General features: G+C 45.7%; 1 protein-coding gene across 2 annotated transcripts in view; it reads right to left on the reverse strand.

The window, feature by feature from the left end:
* Positions 1–951, reverse strand: part of UBE2E1 (ubiquitin conjugating enzyme E2 E1) — a 45176-nt gene extending 44225 nt beyond the window's left edge. For both annotated transcript variants that reach the window (XM_050890822.1, XM_050890821.1), the window contains exon 1: positions 772–951. In XM_050890822.1, coding sequence (XP_050746779.1) covers positions 772–951 — 180 coding nt within the window. The remainder of the gene's footprint in view (positions 1–771) is intronic.
* Between the last annotated feature and the right edge of the window lie 18665 nt (positions 952–19616).

Here is a 19616-nt window from a genome sequence, read left to right on the forward strand (position 1 = left end):
GTCCCCCTACCTCTCCCTTTGTGTCTGGCTGCTCCTCCTCGGTGCGGCTGGGCCTGGCCACTCGTGTCTCTCTCGCTGGGAGAGAAGCGGAAGTGCTGCAACAGCAACTATTAAACAGGCAATGGCTTCCCTGGCTGACTCCCCCACCGCCGAGCGGGGCTGGGGGGCGGCGGGGCCGGGGCGCCACCCGCCGCCGTCTCGCGTGGAGCGGGGGCCGGGGGGGGGGGACAGGCGGCGCAGCCCCCTCTCCGGGGCTGGAGGGGGGATCGCGGCAGCCGGAGTGCCCCCGTCTACCCCCCTGCTCCGGCGGGTGCTGGGGAAGGAAGAAAGGGGCGCTCGGGGGGGGGACGGGGACGTGAGTTTTTAATGGAGACCCTCTGGAAAGTAATCTGCAGGGGTATCAAGGGGGGAGGGATAAACGCCCTCCCCGGCTCCGCTTCTGCTTCCGTGCAAGAGCCCCACAGGGACGCGGTCGAGGCAGGTGGCTGGGAGAGGGGGCAAGCTCCCGGGGCTGCTTTTTTAAGGCTGAGAGGGAGTTATTAGGCTTGGCGGGGGGGCTGCTTGCTTTCCTCCTATTCTTACAACTGTTTCAACCCCAAAGCTTCTCCCCTGCCTCACCTGCTTTGTCCCTCCGGCAGCAGCAGCAACTTCTCACCTGTCTCAGTTGGAAAGCAATAAGGGGGAGAAAAAAAAAAAGAGAAAAGAGCCCAGCCCAAAGCCCCCCCCCCAGCAAGCCAAAAGGGATCCCCCGGCAGCTTTCCCGTCTCTCACCTGTTTCAGCCCTAAAGCAGCAGCTGTGTCCTGCCTTCCCTCCCCCGGCTCAGCCCTGAACCAGCAGCAGGAGCAGCCGCTTCCCACTCGCCCTCGCCCGGAGTTCAGGATTCCATTGTCCCCCACACTGCACTTGGTGACATCACTGACACACAAAGAAGGGGCACTTCGTGATGTCATCAACGCATGCTGGGAGAGAAAACAAAATCCTGGGCTTGGCAGCGACAGCACGAAAAACCCCCCTTCAATTTTCCAAAGGTAAAAGTATTAGGGATTTTTTTTTTCTCTTTTTTTTTCCCCGAGTCCCCTGATGGGGAGCCCGTCTGCGGGAAAGGCGCAGCGGCGTTCAGCCGCCTGGGCTGCTAGCGTATTGTATTTGCGAGGCGTTTTACTCATCTCCCCGAAATCTTTGCTGTCGATCTCTCGCTCTCCCAGTCCACCCAACGGAGAAAAGTGATTTGGCTGGAGCGACCCGCCACCCCCAGCCCACGCGTGGGCGCAGGGAGCAGCCCGCCGCCCCCGCGGGCCGCCCCGGTGGGCTGCCGCGGCTCTTCCTGGAGGTGCCGGACCCACTCGTGAAGGGACAATAGGGACCAGCATTCCCACCCACCTCACCCGGGGCAAATTTGGCTCGGTGCCGCCAGTTTCCACAGCCTATCGAGGGATCGCCTATCGAATTACTTGGTCTCTTCAGTGGCCGAAAATACAATGCCTGTCACCACGGCGCATCACGATAATGAATAGGAGTTTGTATTCTCACCCTTCCTCCCGCGGGAGGACCTCGAGGTGACCCGCAGGCACACACGGGTGCTGCCTCGACAGAGCGCTGCTACGACATGACGCCTTGGGAGTCCCGGGGGTTCAATTACAAAAGCGAGGCGCCGGAGCGGCGGCGGGGGACGGAGGGGTGACATGGCCCCGCGCCGGGGGGGGGATATCCCGGGGCTGGACATCTCCGCTTCATAGCGACGGGGGCGGGGGGGGGGGTGGCAGCCGAGGCTGGCTCCTCCTGAAGCCGAGGCTTCCCGTCTCACGCTGCCAGGGGCTGCCCGTTCCCGGGAGCCGCCCGCGGGGCCCCGGGGCCGCCGCTCCCTCCGGCCGGGCGGCGCTGCGCCCGGCCCCGCACGCCAAGATGGCCCCAGCGGGCGGCGGCGGTTGGCGGTTGGGGGCCGCGGCGGGCCTCCCCTCCGCGGCCGCTGGGCGCCCTGAGGGGCTCGGCGGGCAGAGGGCCCGGGTCCAGCCGGGGGGGGGGGGGGGGGGGGGGCGGCCTTGCTGAGCCCCCGCGGCGAGCCGCCTTGCCCAAGTGCTGCCTTCGGGCTCCTGTGGGACCCGGCTCTCTGCCCACCGGTAGGACAGGCGGTGTGAAGCTGGCCCCCGAGGCGAGCCTCTCCGGTGGGACCCTGTCCCTTAGCAAGGGCGCAGACTTGAGTGGGGACAAAAACCTGAAGGCTGGGGCGGGTAATGGATGCCTGTGGCTTTTTGGGGGGACACTTGGGACCTGAAGAAAAGGGGTGTTTGGGCCAGCTGTAAGCAGGACTGCCGGGGGATGCCGAGCCTCTCCTCCATGGGACAGCAGCTTCACACTTTGGTGACTCACCACAAGGATCTGGTTGTGGCACTGATCTTTCACCATTTATATCCAGTAATCCTTGAGCCAGAGATGCCCCTGGAGGGGACACCCGGGCAGGGACAGTCTTTCCCTTTGTCACCCTCTCCTCTCCTCATCCTCTCTCTTTCTCCCTCCTCCCCCATTTTCTGCACACATCTCAGCAGCACCCCGTTTCACCTAGGTCAATCCCCAAACTACCTACGCTCCCCACAAACTTGCTGCCCGGTCTCCCGTGTGGTTGAGCCGTGCAGTGTGTTAGATAGGTACACCAGTGACACTGGGAGAGTCACCCTGACAAAAGAAGATTCCACTGCAGTGTCACACTTCCTGGTCTTTGGGTGGGGTTTTTTGGTTTTGGGGTTTTTTTTTTTTTTTGCTAACCCTCCTCTTCAGTATTACCTGTGGCACCATGTATTAGGCCTTGGTGAATTGTCTTCCAAAAGCAGCTTGCTAGCAGAGCCAACCTGTCTAGTCTGACCTATGGGAATGACACTTGGGAAGCCATGGTCACCCTTCCCTCCAGTAACTGTGGAGCTTTGGCATCTCCACCATTGACAACGGCCTCGAAGACACATAATACATTTCATGAAAACTGGCATTTAGATAAAGGCAGGTGATCTGGTCACTTCGTGCCCCTCATTGACAAAAGAGGGGCAGAATTCAGCTCCTATATACGTAACAGCACCCAGTCGTTCTGTCAGCATTCTCCAAACTAACCCAGGGGGCTGTGGAGGATGGGGCTGGTGGTACGGTGGTACGTGCTCGGTGACAAATGCAGGAATTGAGAGAACACAAAGCAAGGTGACCCGGCTTCACAAATTTCACTGCTTATGGAACAACTTTTTTAAAACAGAAAATCTTCACTTTCACCACAAACAAACCTCCAGCCCTTTCCTGTCATCACAGGAAACCTGCACCAAAGTCAAATGAGACACCTGATATTAATAATGAAAGCCCTTCACTTCTGTAATAAGGGGCAGGGAAAACGTAAAGATTGTTACAAAATCACACACACACACTTTTCCTTTACTATGTTAATAACCTTGGTAGGGGGTTATCTATAGACTAACCTTTTCTGCAGCACACAATCCTTGGTAACCCTGTTCAAAGTAATAACACAATAACTAGCAGCAGCGGTTATTTACTTTGAAGCCTACCCAAAAATGTATTTGCTGAAAGCACCTACTAAAGTCATCGCTTGAGCAGCTGTTACAGTGGCAACTCCCGTTTTATGACTCACCCCCTAGGTCATGGCTAGGACCAGGCAATGGGCTGTTCTCCTGTGCTAGCCATGTCATACCCGTAGCCCTGGAGAGAGAGGGAGCCAAGAAGCCAACTTCTATGCCCAGAAACGTTTTTGCAGCTTGCCTTGCTCCCACCCATCATTGTCCTCTCTGCCTTGCATGGACACTGAAGAACTGGAAAAGACTGTAGAACATGATCCTTTTTTCAGCAAGTAGGAGAACTAGCTCCTCTAATCCAATCTCTTCCCCTCTTGGGAATTTTGACAAAACCTCGCTGATCTGCTTCTATTTCTTTTCTGTAAAGTGTGTGCACTTTATCGGGCGAGCTTTCCTTCTTATCAGTGCTTCCTCTCACTGTCTCCTTACTTTTCTTCTTTTTTTTTGGCCAAGTTGTGCAAAGGACTTGCAGAGGAAAACTGACCCAGATTATTCATTTTCCCTGTGCCCCAAGCTTTTTTAATCGATGGCACTAGCTCAGTGTAGCAACTGAATAGGATTAGTCACTTTTCCCTCTGGATCGAGTTTGGAGGAGGCTGCAAAGCTGGATGACTAGAATTGAGTTGCCTTTGGGGCTTTGAGCTTAATTCAGAACAGAAGCTAGCCAATTCAAATCACTCTGAGCCTCCTGCTAAAGGAAGGTGACTGGGATTAGTCCCTTTGTACCATCTCAGCTCCAGATACATTTTCAGCATTATTCCTGGCTGGTCTGTTTGGGTCTGAGCCAAAGCCCCTTATATTTCCACCAATTCCAGTGAGTTTTGCGTCAGGCCTTTTTTGGGGAGCAGAAAAGAAATGATCATCTATTTGGCTCTCCTAATGTCAGCTCGCTGGTAATGTCACACTTGCAAGTGACAGTGGCAAAGCCAGAGACATGCTGATATTTCACACAGTCCTGTGATGACATGCTTTGTCCTTTTTGCGTGACCCTGTGACACAAGCTGAGGTAGCAAGGAAAAGCTATGATAAGCTCAGGACTTATGACACAGCTATTTGAATAAAGCTAGGCAGAAACTCTGAATCGGGCCGAAAGAGGAAGGAACTGCATTCAAATGAGAGAAAATATAACAGAGAAAACACAAGTGGCTCATTTATGTGACATAAGGGTAGTGAATTTACAGGCTCACCCTTCGGTTTCCTGCTCACAACTATCTTGCCATAACTTAATGATGCAGTCCAACTTCCCTTGCTGTAATTTTCTCACACAATACAGCTCTTAGTCCTTAGAGTTATACCTTTTTCAATTCCTTACAGACGAATGAAAGGGTCCACAAGCAGAAAAAGGCTTGTTTCCTCTCCTTTTATTCCAGTGCCAAAGAGGACTTAGTTGTGGAAGGAAAAGTTTAGGTCTCATTGTCAGACCCCTGCTATTTGATACTTGGTTTTGGTTTTGTTTGAGACTAGCCCTCAGAGCTCTCTGAAGGCCTTGCCGATAGAGTGTCGTGTGGGCAGAAAGACTTGAGACCTGTTACATGTCTTGGCCTTATTAAAGTCCTGGCCGAACACCCACAGACTTGAAGAGTGGCTGGCAATTAATTCCAAAAGCTTCAGCAGAGAAGTATAGCTGCGTATAACTATACATATCTTCTACCTCTACTGTGCTTCTTTTATGTCTCTCCTGGTATATGGTCTGGTTCGTTTTGGTAACTGAAAAACTGAAGATGCTTAGATCAATTCAGTTTCACAGCATCATAAGAAGCTTCATGAGATATATTGCCAGGGTTTTCTGCCTTGCTTCCAGGTGATGAGATTGAGCCTTAAAATTGCTTTACCTTGAAGATACAATGATTCACTGCTTTCTCAGTTTGCCCTATCTATAGCTAGTACTTAGTGATGAGGACTGAGAGATACGAGATGCTTTCCCTGTCTATTGCTTTCCCTGTCTATGTCTCTAGCAGTCGCTCCATATTTCTGATCCTCGTTTTCCCTCCTGTAAAAGAAGAGAATGATGTTAATCAGGAGTTAGGCTGAAAATGTAGAGGTTCACATACAGACTTCACCCCTAGCCACTTATTAGACTTTCCTGTCGCTTCCTTTTTGTGCCTGATGGATATGCTTTTCTGCAGAATGCTGCCTCCCCAGTGGTCTCTGTGCTTCCTTCGGGCTTTGCAGTAGCTGGCTCTGCTTTTCTTCTCCAACTCTGCAGCACACAGGCTCCCTGGATTGCTGTATTCCAGACTCCTTGATTTTTTCTCTTCTGGCACTGCATGCTCCCCTAGTTCAGATGGTTTTCCTGTTTCTGCCTCTTTTTCAGTTTACAGAAGCTGCTGCTTTATTGATCATCATCAGCTCTCCATTTCTACATACCACTTTTCCTTGGCAGCAGTACTCAGGTCCTGAAGAAACTCAGAAAGTGGAGTGATTATACTAGATTAAGCAGTAGATGGACTATCATCAATCAGTCCTGCCCTAGGAAAGCTCCCAGGGCAATGGCATTCCTGTTGGCAAGAGCCCTGGGAGAGGTGAAGGGTGTTGGCCAACATGACCCAGACAAAACGACTCCTGGAGGCAATGGGTCAAACAGCAGCAAATGTGCTATTTTTGCCGCTCTTCTCCTGCTAACTTGCAGGAAATTCCAACTTGACATTTAGACTTGTGTTTGCTTTTTATTTGTCACCACTGAACGGCCAATGGTAATGGCCACTGCTGGACCAAATCCGTAGTTGAAGCTTTCTGCTACGATAATAAATGGTTAGGTTGTGACATTCCTATACTGGCATAATGCCAGGTGTAGTCCAGGAAAAGCCAGTCTAAGAGACTGTTTTGCCAGCACAAACTGCACCTCCTGATGTTGCGTTTTGTCTGCAGAACTGTCTTGCCTGCACAGCTATCCCAAGAGATCTTTTTCTGGTGTAAGCTTAACCTCAGAGTGTCTCTGTCTTGCAACAGAATAGTCAGAGAGGAGAACCACTGGGGATGGCTTGTTAAGAGTGTACACTCACAGTTTATGCCTCTGCCTTTGTAGGGTGCTTTGATAAATTCAGATGAAAAGGACAGTATTTTTCATACGGTCACCAGAATGTTACAGGTTGACCACAGACTCCGAAGACGTACCCTGGAAAATCACTCATTGTGGAGATGCAGATCTACAATAAGACATATAAAATGTCAGTCAATTGTACTGAATGGCCTATTTAAGAACTCAGCAATAAGTGGACAAAATAATTTTCCTAGTATCCGAGACAAAAGGGTTTCTCACCATATAAATAATACTTACACCTACAGTCCTTTCTTTCTGCCCTTTCAAATATTTCTCAGAGTCACAGTATGTGTCACTCTGGCTCAGATGGGTTAGTACAAGAAAATCTGCTTTGCTTGCTCATACGCTGAATTGGTAATATTCTTATTCTAGTTTATTCTTTCTACTAAAAAAAAGAGTGATTCCCTGTCTGCTCCAATTCTGTGGATTTGTAAATCCATGTGGGGAAAAAATCCACATGTCCTAACTTCTCAGAAAATGTATTTAGTGAGGATTTCAATTGAGTCTTTCAACCTCTGCCTCCTCATCTAACAAAGGTTCTTCTCAACAGAGAAGGATCAGGAGAGGTGTTCAGGGCTCAGTAATTTTGCTCTGTGGCTTGACTACAGTTCAAGACTTCAATGGTCTTCAACTGCAATTTTTCTCCCTAGGCCTCCTTATTATTAGAGCCCTTCAAAAGGAAGCAATAGAATCACTCAGACTTTTACAGATCCCTGATGCTGCATTCTTGAGAAACCAGTGTATAGCACTTTTCTTCTTTTTTGTCTGACCAGCACATGGAAGCAAAGAATAGAACGTGCATCTGATTGTTAACCATTACTTATATTTTAACATTTGAATCATATATTTTTCATATTTATTGAGGGATAAAGCATTCTTCATTTCCCACGTAAAGTCCGTAGTTAAAACAAAAAGGTGTATGCTATTAAAAACGCCAGCATTAGAGAGCCCTTCATTTCAAGACTTCTTAAACACCATTGTCTATTTTTTTTCTTCCTGATATAGGCCATGGTAACTCTGAGATTATGCCAAAGGTTATAGAAGTGTTCACAGCATGGACTAAAACTTCACACATAATATTTTCTCGTTATCCCTTCTCACATTCATGATCACAAAACTTCCATGTAACATCTTCAGCAATTGCTTACATGGAACTATAAGCTTAGGAAACCTAAACATTTGTGAATACCTGTAAAAGACTTTTTTTAAATAACCTTGTGTTGTTCTGCTCTGTTCCCATACAATCATAAAAGGTGTCTTTGAAATGTGGTTTCTTGCTAAGCTAAAGAACGTCATGTCTATGGCCTGAAGGACAGCTAGATATTTCAGGCTTTGTCCACAGAGGCACATTTCACCCTTCACATCAATACAACTATGCAGATACAGTTAAAAAAGCATAACCCTACCTGTGAATTCCTGTCCCAACATAAAAATACTGTCTCCAGTTCAACTAAAACCCTGTCCAGAGCAATATAAGTCAAAATTGGAAGAAGAATCACTTCTAGAGCGTTCACACGAGGAACTATACCAGTATAATTATATAACATTACATAATATAATAACCTCTTTTGTTGCACAGACATGCTTTGGGAAACTTTATCCATGGTGTAACAAAGTTGCTCTGCCGATCTTTTCATTCAACCTTTCGGTTGAGTTAGAACTGAAGCAGGAAGACTTTGCTTTGATGCTGTGTTTGTGATCCTTTCTCAAAGAACTCATTGCACCTTTTCTCCCCCTTTGGCTTTTTCTTTTCTCTCCCTCTCCCCATAGCCTGAAGCACTGTCTTTCTCCATATTTGTCTGGCCATGATTCTCTGTTTCTTTTTTACCTTTCCCACTTTTTCTTCTTTACACGCTTCCTTGTTTCTGGCTTTTCTTAACACCCTGCAAATGATTCCCTGAATTTTGGCCAGTGTGTCCAGTCAGCCAAGTTTTTTCCTCCCGTCTTCTCCAAGCATAAAAAATGGACAATTAGTTCCTTCTTCCTCTTCCTCCCAGGTGGTATGGCAGCTACTTCTCTAGCCAATGCCACTACATTCGTTCCTTCTCCTTATTTCATGCTTCTTCCAGGCTTACAGGCTGCTCCTTGAAGTGCCTTGCAAATGGCCATGGAAGCAGCTTTCTCTCAATGGACCAGTAACATAGCAAATGCTTTACAGCCTCACTGGTCCACAGTGGCCTGTAGTTTGAGAGCCACTACCTATTGCATCAGTTGGCATGATAAAAATAGGAGCCCTCTGGACATGAACTTTTCCTTCTTATAGCTTAACTGGGCTTTAGGCGTCACCACAATATGAACAGGAGACAATAACATAACTGCAGAAATTTAATTCCTGTTTCGAGAGTTTTAACTTCTTTTCTTGAACAACAGCCCAAGTGAAAAAATATTTTTGTAGAACCTGATTTAGTAAGACGTCTACCAGCCTAGAGACACATGGCTGGTAGGAATCCAGTCATGTGTGTATGCCTAAAGCAAATCAGAAGGACATGCCTCCTATGCAGAATACAACATTCAAGGTGTCAGTAAAACTGCACAGCTCTGTGGCATTTTGGGTGGCAATCATACCACACCCTGGAAGGGTTTGTTTGCAAAACTGAGGTCGGAAAAAAAAAAAGACACTGAACAACAGATGTCAAGAGTACTTCCTCTACTAGGTATAGTCAGGAGGACAGAGAAAAATCTTTTCGGTTGCTCTTTGAAGATTTGCACACAAATTGCTGTGTCCTCAAAAATGAGATTTGCATTTCAGATCTCAGACTTCATGTACTGAAACTACAAACTACAGGCAGTCTTTGCAGGGTGGGCTGATATGAAAGGCATATTCATTAGATTTTTTTAAAACCAGCTAATAATGAAATGGAATATTGCCATTTTTTTCTAGGAATTTATTGGCAAGGAAATTGGAGATTTTTCAAATAGCAGAGACAGGACTAACACCTTTCTAATGCCACTTCTAAATTCTGCCATTATTTTTGTTTTAAACATCTGCTAACCTCAAAAGATGCCCATTTATTTTTTGTTGATGTCGTAGAAAGATGACACTCACCCTTCTAAACATACAGTGTCACACTGGATGAACAATGCAGTACAATCATCTGCAGTCTGGGAAACTGTGGGTTCATTTATCGTGACACTATTTCACCAGTTTACCTTTTATTTAAACTTGTCAGGCCTCATGGACCAACTGATGAAGTCAATAAGATTCTTTTCACTAGTTTAATCTGTATCAAACCAAGGCAATGGATAGGAGCGGATTTTTGGAAGGAAATCATTAGTGGGCATGCTGCTGCTTTCTGCAACTCCAAGATTGCCATCGGGAGAATCCTTCAGTTGCCTTCATGTCTCTGCTGCAGCCATGTGCTGTGTTGTGGCCATGTTACCCAGGTATTGTGGGTTTCTTTAATTTAGCTGCCTTGATCTCCATTCAGTTATGTTTTTTCCCCTGCTGTGAAATATTATTTTCTCGTCTTCTAGTTTCTGTGCTATTGGCAGCCCTTCCTCTTTGCTTATCAGAAAAGCAAGAGAGAGGACAGTGTCACACTTGAATGATTTTTTTATAAGGTTGGGATATACTGTAGGTTTCACAATAAGATAGCCTGGCCAATGGAGTTTGTGTATATAGATTTTTCAGTTTCATTGCAGCTATGGGATTAGCTACCACAGTAGAAGAAAGAAAAGCAAAGAGGAGGATTCTGATTTTGCCTTGGCATAACTCTATTGAGTTCAGCAGGCTTACTCCAGATTTATCCTGGAATAAAGGGAGTTCAGAGTCAAGCCCAATGGATCAGTTTACAATGCTTTTGGAGGCATCAATTTACTCAGTCACTTGGAAAATCTTACTCCCCTACTGCCAAAGATCTGGGACAATTCACAATTCTAATATATTTGGGGGTCTGCTCTGTGGTGTGTAGATGTGTTTGCTTAATAGAATTAGGAATCTGTAAAGTAAACTTTATACAGCAAGCCCTGCCCTCTCTTGTGCTCGAGGGCAAAGTAGAGAATAAGACACCCAGGGAATTTCCTGCCCCTGTACAAAGACAAAACGCTCATGAGTGCTGGCCCGTAGCAGACCTGGATATAGCCTTCCAGCCAGCAATCGCTTACGCAGCCCTCAGAAGCAAACTCTAGCTAGACACAGATCTGAGTGCTCTCGTTCATGGGGAAAAGGATGCCAACAGCCTGCTGTGAGGAGTCCCGTCCTGACTGGTAGGATTTCTCATAGCAGAGCCCACACTGAACAGCACCTTCGCTCCCCTTCATTGTGCGGACAGGATTCTGGTCCCACTATTAAACGGCTTAATGTACTACCCGTGTTGTGTAACGAGACAGGCTTAAGCAAGCTTGTAGGTGTGGGGAAAAAGGCTGTTTTCTTCCTGTATCAGTGGCAATTACATGAAGTAAGCTTATCAACTTTGACCACACATTACTACCGTAATTTTTCTTTTAAGAAAAAGGATTCTGCGGTAAGTAAAAATACAGAAATGCTGCTGTTTGGAGCTTTGTTGGCAGATTTTTTTTGTGCTCCCCCAGGTGTGAAGTCACACTTGGCAAAAAGCATCCGAACACTAGCACGTGACATTTAGTGCCCTAAGTGTTTACGTCCAAACCCCTGCCACTGATGACACAACATGCTGCAAGAACAAAAGTCTGTTGGCTGGAATCTGAACCGGTTTCCTAATTCGTGCCTGTGCATTGGCAGACAAGCAGCCATCAGTCCCAGGCTCCCATGCATCCTGGGTACAGTGCTATAGGCAGGGCTGAAAACATTTCTCAGAGTGCTGATGGGAGGGATAGGGTAAGAAAAAACAACAGAAAAAAAATAAGAAACAAAAGGTAATAGAATTACAGGCAACAGGGCTGGAAGGGAGGTCAGGAGGCTGGATTGACTATACTTGTGTAATTCCTGACAGATGGGATTAAAAAAAATCTCTTTGAAACGCATTACGGCCACAGAGTCACAGATACAATTTGTTAGGAAAAAATCACTCTCTACATCGGCTAAATCTTAAAGCACCGTTCCAGAGTGGTAGACAGCAGTTTGAATCACTGTACAAAAGTTCCTATATCTTGTTTTATTTGAGTATGTATAAAGTATCTCTATAAAATATTTGTCTACAGAACGGAAGAGTATAGGTATGCACGATTTTTGTAACACTCTGCCAAGAAATGGAATTTTATTAGAGTAAGACTTGTGTAATGTGATTGAAATCGGGCTCGTAACCAGCTTGTACAGCTTTCAGTTTTATGGGTGGATTTTGTGTTTAAGAAGTAGAAGTAAATAAAAGAAGAGAAAAAAAAGAAAATTAACTCCTATGCAGCTAAATCATCTTCAGAAAGGTATCAAGGCCAGGTCTCCTCATTAGTTTCTTTCTTCATTAGCATTGGAAGAACAAAGAACAGCATTTACTTTATATTCTGAAGATTAATTGAAGTGGGGGATGAAACACTGAAATTGAATTAGTAAATTATTAACCAATTTCTAAGTAATAAGAAATAATCTATTACAGAGTCTATCCCTCCATCTAGAGATTTGTCTTAAGCATTTGTCTTTAGGAGAGAAGGTGGAAGGAATAAGGGGACACAGACTAGAGACAATCCATCAAGTCAGCTACTGGAACATTAATAATGAAGACCTTTGAACTTGGCAAATCTTCCAGATATCTCTCTCTTAACTGTGACTTACAAATTGTCCCAGGGTTGCTGCTTAATCTAATGGCCTCTTTTTAATTTTTGCCCCCCCCCCCCCCTGGTTATTAAAAATGCTCCCGTTATAATCTCAGCAGCTGACAGCAAAAGCAACAGTTAACAAAGCCCGAATCTGGCAGCGTGTCAGCTCAGGAACTCCCTCCAGCCTGCAAATACAACTCCACCCACTCACATTTTCAGGAGAGGAGACTGGTGCCAAGGCAGCGCTGGCGAAGGTGGTGACTGGGGAAGTGGAGATTCTGGGTTCTTTGATTTCTGAGGCTGCCTATGAACAGCCGGGTTCTTTCTTCCCTTTTGAGTCAAACCTCGCTTTGACGGCTGGAAGGTTTCCCCATCACTTATTTCTAAGATTAAAACTCCAATTTACTTTTAGAAACCATAGTAAATAACACAAGCATCTGACTGAAACCAACAAACTTACCTCATGTAGAGTTCTGACTAAGAGGAAGGGTCTGGCTCTCGCTATGAATAATTCTCAATGGCCTTGTGGCATAAAGGTGTTTTGAAGCAGCTCGCAGGGTGAGATTTTAATCTCTCAGTCCCTCCTGGCCCCTGGCGTATGAGATGCGCTTGCAGCACGGGTGAAAAGATTGAGGAGGAGGAAGGGAGAAGGCATATGGGGTACTCACAAGCACCTCCACCCACAACAACTGCCCAATGGAGGTTATGGCTGTTCTAAACTGCGCCACCCAGTCCCCTGGTCTGGGAAGGGTTAAAGCCTTTACACCAGGTGTAAAGCTCTATTCCTCTCTGCCTGTATGGTGGTCTCCTTCTGCCCTGCTCCATATATGCATCTCTCAGCTCACAGCTCCAGCCCACAATACTTTACATCCAGACACACATACACAGTCTCTGCTCAGAAGAACAAATGTGTTTTGTCCTACGGTCTAACTGTAGGCTCCACAGTCTATAGGACCCTATGAATGGCCTTGATGTATTTTAGAGATGGGAGGGGGGAGGACAGAAATAGGATTTTTTGGAAAACTTCTACCCTGTGGTACCTGAGCTGTGCCAGATTTCCCTGGCTGAGCTGCAAACTGTGCAAACACATGTTGCTCTCTCTCAGACTTTTGCTTAGGCTTTGGTTAAAGCCCACAAGTAATGTACTAAATTCTTTACTCCCACCTGCAGTCTTAAATGAATAGCTTCTTGACTCATTGTACCCTATGCACAGCTTTAATGAATGACTTCAGCTCCAGGGGTGAGCCTTTCTCCCCAGCCTCCTTCCCTGTGTGTCAACACCCCTGTCTCCTCCCCACCCTAGCCCAATGGATTAGATCATCCTCCGGGCACTTCCAGGGCCTGCCAGGAGTGGGAAGCGGCAGAAGGACACAAGTGAAATTGTCCTGTGCTTGGGTTCGCTTTCACCCCAAACGATGCTCCTCTTGTTCCATTTTAGCTACAGCTCTCAGCTCACATTCAAGAGGGGCCTGAATCCAATTTCTCCCTTTTCCCCCTCCCTCCAAATGAGTGTTGACTCTGGTTTGTAAACAAGGGAACAGCTACACACCTCGAGCAGCTGGCTCACAGTTGCTCCGGAGTACACCCTGCCTCTGAGAAAGAGTGAGAGGAAACTCCTGGACTTGTTCTGCTCAGCTTCACGGTGTGACTGGGCTCTAAACGACATCAGACCCAAGGGCAGACCTACTGTGATTGCCTGTTGTCTGGCAACACTGGCTGATGATGATTTCTCAGCAGAGCTTTCACTTGGAAAACCTCGTTCCTTCTTAAAATGCTCTCAAGATGCTATGCGTGAAGATGATCTTCAGTAGCACCCACAGCAAATGTGCTTCTGGATCTGGCTCTCCCATCCCTCATGCCTGGCGTGTACTATGCAAGGTTCTGCCCATCCTCCTGCTGTATAAACACACACTGCATCTATAAAACATAGATGGGGAAAGCCTGAACAAAATTATTCTGACTACAATGCATGTGGTGCCCTCTCCCAACACTACTCTGTATTCACTTTTCCTCTGTGCCTCAGGGGCAGGCTTACAGTCTCCGAAAAATTCCGTTTTCTCCTTCCTAGATCCCAAGCCCTTTGAGTTAAACCATTACAAGGGAAGATACAGAGATAGCAAAAAGGAACAAGGGATTTTCTTGTAATTTTAGCATTTATTTCCTTCTTAAAGATGCACTTGTTTAAAATAAGTGATGTCCTGGCAAAGGCTAGCGTTATACGGTGCCAGACAATTTTATCATCCTGGCCCATGAAGGCTCTAGCGTACAACGTAAAGCCGCTTTCCTTTCCGACATGCCAGTTTTTCAATGCCAGACCTCCCTTGGCAGTGCCCTATCCCTCTCCGGAGTTTTCTTCCGTCAAAATTAGCCCCCCCCCCCCCTTGTCCAGCATCCTTCTGCCCTCCTGCAGGTACCACCGGTGCCGAGCCGGAGCCGAGCCGCGCCGAGCCGAGCCGTACGGCTCGGCTCGGCGCGGCTCGGCTCCGGCTCGGCGACAGGAGGGGGAGCTCGCAGCGCGCCGGCTTTAATCGGGGACTTAATTTAGCAACGCTGCAAAATCACCACTGCGGCTGAGGTGCCCGTAGGGCCCTTCTTAAGTTCCCCCCTTTCGAAGGGAAAAGGTGTTTTTTTTTTTTTTTTATTTTGGGGGTTGAAGTTAGGGCGGAGAATTAAACTAAATTAAAGGGGAGTTGAGAGGTGATGCGGCTGCCGGGAAGTGATGGAGCGGGTGGATCTTAATATGTATTTACGGCGCTAGCAGCGATGAATAAGATGCTTCCAGTAATAAATAACACCTTCGCTCTGATAGACCGGGGCAAGTTCACTCCTGGTGTAGGCTCCTCAATTCAGCTGAGGTATAAAGGGTTGTGCCTGCTTACACTAGCACTGAATTTAGCTGTATATCTGCTAGGACACCCGTGGAGGGAGCAATGCCATGCCAGAGGAAAAGTATTTGTTTCCAAAAGTGAGACAGAAAAGCATCAACTACCAGTCTCATCATAAAATCACAAGACCAAAGGATTGAGGTCTCTTCTTCAGTCTAAATTCAGGAGAAGGATATTCAAGTCTGTGCTGTTACACGGAGCAATAGGGGCAGAACTCGGCGTCACGCACAAACTTTCTGCCACACCTTTAGGCCTGATGCAAGGCTCAGCCCAAGTTAACATCAAGCTTCTTGAAGTTAGGACGCTTTCCTGAAAAATTCCTCTTGAACTTTGAGGCACCACGCTTTTTCTTTTTGCTTTTACTTTTTTTACTCTTTTCTCTGAGAAGTCAGCTGAGGGCAGAATCTGGGAAAAATTCCCAACCCATCAAAGCACCTTCCTGAAGTCATTTCTCCCTAAGGATGCAGAGGAAATCGCAGCTTTCAGATTGCATTCGTCAAGACGAAACTAACATCAGCTTTTATGGAGCTAAGCCACAAGGAAGACTTGTATTGGTTTCACAGCAGTAGTGAGAGCAGGTTTTCATGACAGAACGGTAAGACCAAGTCCTATCTACCCTTGTGCACAGCCTACCGGTGCAGTACTGCAGCTGAGCTAGTCTATAAAATGGACATTATTTTTCTTAGTGCAGACAGCCCTGTAGAAAGCTAATCTAATATTGTAGGGATACATTTGAGAGAGATTTATTTTACAGTCCCCTAAGTGCTTGCATAATTCTCCTGTATAAATTCCATGAAAATTACCAAATTTGAAATCCAGCAATATCTCTCACGAGATATCTTTCTAAGGTAAAATATCCTCCTCCTTATGTGTAAGCTCACGACCCTCATTATTAGTGCAAGCTGGGCCTATGGTTAGGAAAAAAGAGCCTACCACTTGAGCTGGAGGAGAAAGAATCTAGATTGGATTCAAAATATTTAGTGCCAAATTAAAGAATTTCTTGAGGAGTTCTCCCAGATAGAGGGTTGTATCTTCCCTTGCTATGGAATAGGAGCAGGGTTCTCTGCAGGCACAGAAAGCTTTCTACAGATACAGCCCTGTGATACATTTAAACAGAATGAACCTTGTTCTTAAACCTATCTAAAAATGTTAGTGGAATCATGAACACTGACCTTAAAATGAAAAATGATTTGCAACCTTTGCAGGGGTGTCTTTATCATAGTGCCATAATTTAAAGTATTTTATCCACTCAGCTACACAATCTTACCATTCATTTGCAGTTGTCATTTTACCTACAAAAGAGTTCACCTAATATCCCCCAAAGCAAGAGAAACCTATCGAGTATTACAAGGGAAAAATTATTACTAGTATATTACATAGAAAGGCTGTAAAGTTCAAACAGAGGGAGTTGTGTATGCACACCCCATTTCATGCAAATTACACTTAATAGTTTAACACTGCATTATATTTTGCCTCCTGAATAAAAATGCTTCTTTAGTTATTTTTCTAATAATCTGTGTAACATTGGGGAACTAATTAAGGCAAACCATTTCCAATGTGCCTGTTTAGCTGCCTAAATCAAGTGGCCTGATTTTCAAAAGTGCTGAGTACTGAAGCTATAGTAGATACTTAGCATCTCTTACTACCTGGTCATTTTTATGTGGTCAGTATAAATTTAGGAGCCCTATGTGAGCTACCTATGCGATATTTTTGGTTTAATTATTTTAAATGTAAGTCCATAGCTCACAGTAAGAAAATTAAATCTAAGAAACATTTCTAGTAAGTTTATTTCTCCTCTCCCTTCCCCCCACCTTTCCAACTTAGCTGTAGGAAAAGATGCCGACCTACAAGACTTTCAATGTAAAGGTGTTTCTGTAGCTGCAGGAAAATGCTGATATTACTTCTTGATTGCAAAAGGAGCATGTGACACATAATTAATCCACATATGGATAAGGATGTCTTCCAAGACTAGAAATGGAAAACTAATCAAGAGTACATATGACACACTGGATCAAATACACATGCTTCACTAGGACTTATTGGCTGCCTCACATCTGGCTGACTTGGACCGCAGGCAGAGCTGCACATGACTGTCTGCCCTGTTTCATGGAGACAAATGCTGAACTGAAGCCTGGGTGTGCCTGCAAGGCTTCACAGTTTCATCAGCTTAGTGAGTGCTAAAGTATGGTTTATCTTGCCTGGACTAGAGTTTTGAATATATTAATTTGCTTCCAGCAATCTAACACCATCCAATAGGAATATTTTGAATCCTAAACCTTTGGCTTGGTCTATACACAGATTTTCGTACTGATATAACTAACAAACAAAAGTGCTAGCATGATTTTTTTTTTTTTTTTAATCCAGGGACATTTCCCACAGAAGCAAATCCCTGCTGGCAACTGACTTGAAAACCACGTACTGATACCTTGTTTTGAAGGGCCAAACTGGCTGCTGATACAGATGCCAAATTCTCATTGACTTTAGGGGATCGGCCTCGGAAAGGTTGGAGGTGTCATGTTTTATATCACTGCGTTGGCTACTGGAAGCAGCTGCGCTTTCCAGTCATATGGAGAATTACTGAGGGCTCAAACAGGGAGCTGACGTTCCCATGGCTGAGCACCTCCGGATAGGTTTAGACTTGATTCCCCAGGAACCTATTTCTTTCCTCAAAACATAGATGAACATGACGACAAACTAATTCTTCAATGCTGGATGCCATACCTTATAGAAAGATTTACAGAGCTGTTTGTAACAGGTGCTTTGGCTCTGCTGTTTACTGCTTCAATGAAAGACCAAGTAAGGTTTTTATATTCCTCTCTCATAATATTTAATGAGCAATATTTATGCTTATGTCAGAGATATGCTTTGAGCCGTGATTATTGGCTGCAATTTTGCAGTCTAATGTGATGTCCAACTTCAATACTCACTGCTATGAGGCACTGTTACGAGGCAGTGGTCCTTGCTGTCTGATCTTACAAAACAGAGAGCAGTTATGGTTTAGGAGGCTGGAAAGGTCTGTGAATGTTAGTAGTCAATTATGAAACTGTTGATTTTTTGTGTCCTGAATCTGAAGAGCAGCCAACCAAAGCAATGTGCCTACAATATATATACATGTATAAAAATACACATGCGCACATGCACATAAACAATATAGGTACGGAGAGAAAATTCAACTCCATAAGTGTGCCCTGAATCAAATACGCTAAAATAAATCTCAACTACATTGTCTCAAAAGCGCCTCATAAATAAAAAGGTGCTCAGACACGTTTGACCCCGCTAGCAAGGTACCATGCATCAGCTGCTCTGTAATACCTCACTTGAAGTATCTGACTCATCAGTCATGCTGCCTCCCTTTTACAATGGGCCAAGGGATGGGCACAATCTCCCGTCTCATGGGTAGCTATTTGTTGGGCCCCATAATGCAGGCAGGAGTCTGAGCTCTATTTCTGAGGGAAAGAGCTGACACAAGGCTAATTCAAAGGAAACATAAAGGACAAGACCCTGGTGGGGCCAAATCACCGTAAGAATATCAACGTGGAAATTTGCATCAGCTCAAGAAGAAGGCTGATGTACTTTGAGAACCCAGAGCCTTGGTGAAACAGGGGGTCTTTTCTCTTTAAATATCTGTTACCTGTTACAGGTCAGATTCAATGAGCGCTTCAAAATGCAACTGAGGGACAAACATTGCAAAAGTACTTCAGGCTTCCCCTGAATATTCGTGTTAGTAGGGCTGTGTTTGAGGTACAAAACTTCCAGAGAGATCTTTGAACAGAGGATTTTAATTCTTATGGAAAGACGGTGAAAGGCAAGTAGAGAGTGAGCAATACTCATGCATGTGTTTGTGAGAGGGTGAGGGAGGGGGCCTCATGCCAAGGAAATTGTCAAATCCGGAAAAAACTGTCAAAAAGGGTTTTCACAGTAGCTTTCTTTGGGAGAACTGTTCTTCAAGCAAGGTCTCTTGGGGCTGTATCACACAATTCATTAGAGAGAATTGGCGGGTAAAGTAGTGGCAATGATCTTTGAAAAAAAAGTCCAATTTCCACTTCCCATTTTGTCATAAGCTGTCAGGAAGTGTTACACAGTGCTATTAAGCAGCTGTGGCCTTTCTCCTTAAAGACAGATGAAGTAACGCTGGTAGAGAGCCTTGCTCTCAGTAGATCTGTGAAGTGTGATGGAAATCCCCCTAATCCCCACCTCACAATACTGTGAAATCTTAGTTGTCCTGGATGGTTTTTCTTCCTGAATTCAAGAAATTCCAGTTTTGTTCCCTGGGATGTTCCTGAGCTGGATTTTAATATTTTTCTCGCAGAGGTGGGTGCTGTCACCAACAACCGTCACTTTGGATGGTTCCAGGTTTGGGTGAGGAGGCAGTGGAGCAACAGGAAAGAGGATGGTGGGAGAGGAGATAGCCCTTGGACTAATGGAAGCAGGTTTTTAATAGCTGGTCCTAGCAACTACTTCCA

The sequence above is a fragment of the Gymnogyps californianus genome, chromosome 2 (genome assembly GCF_018139145.2).
Source record: "Gymnogyps californianus isolate 813 chromosome 2, ASM1813914v2, whole genome shotgun sequence".
NCBI classification, from domain to species: Eukaryota; Metazoa; Chordata; class Aves; order Accipitriformes; family Cathartidae; genus Gymnogyps; species Gymnogyps californianus.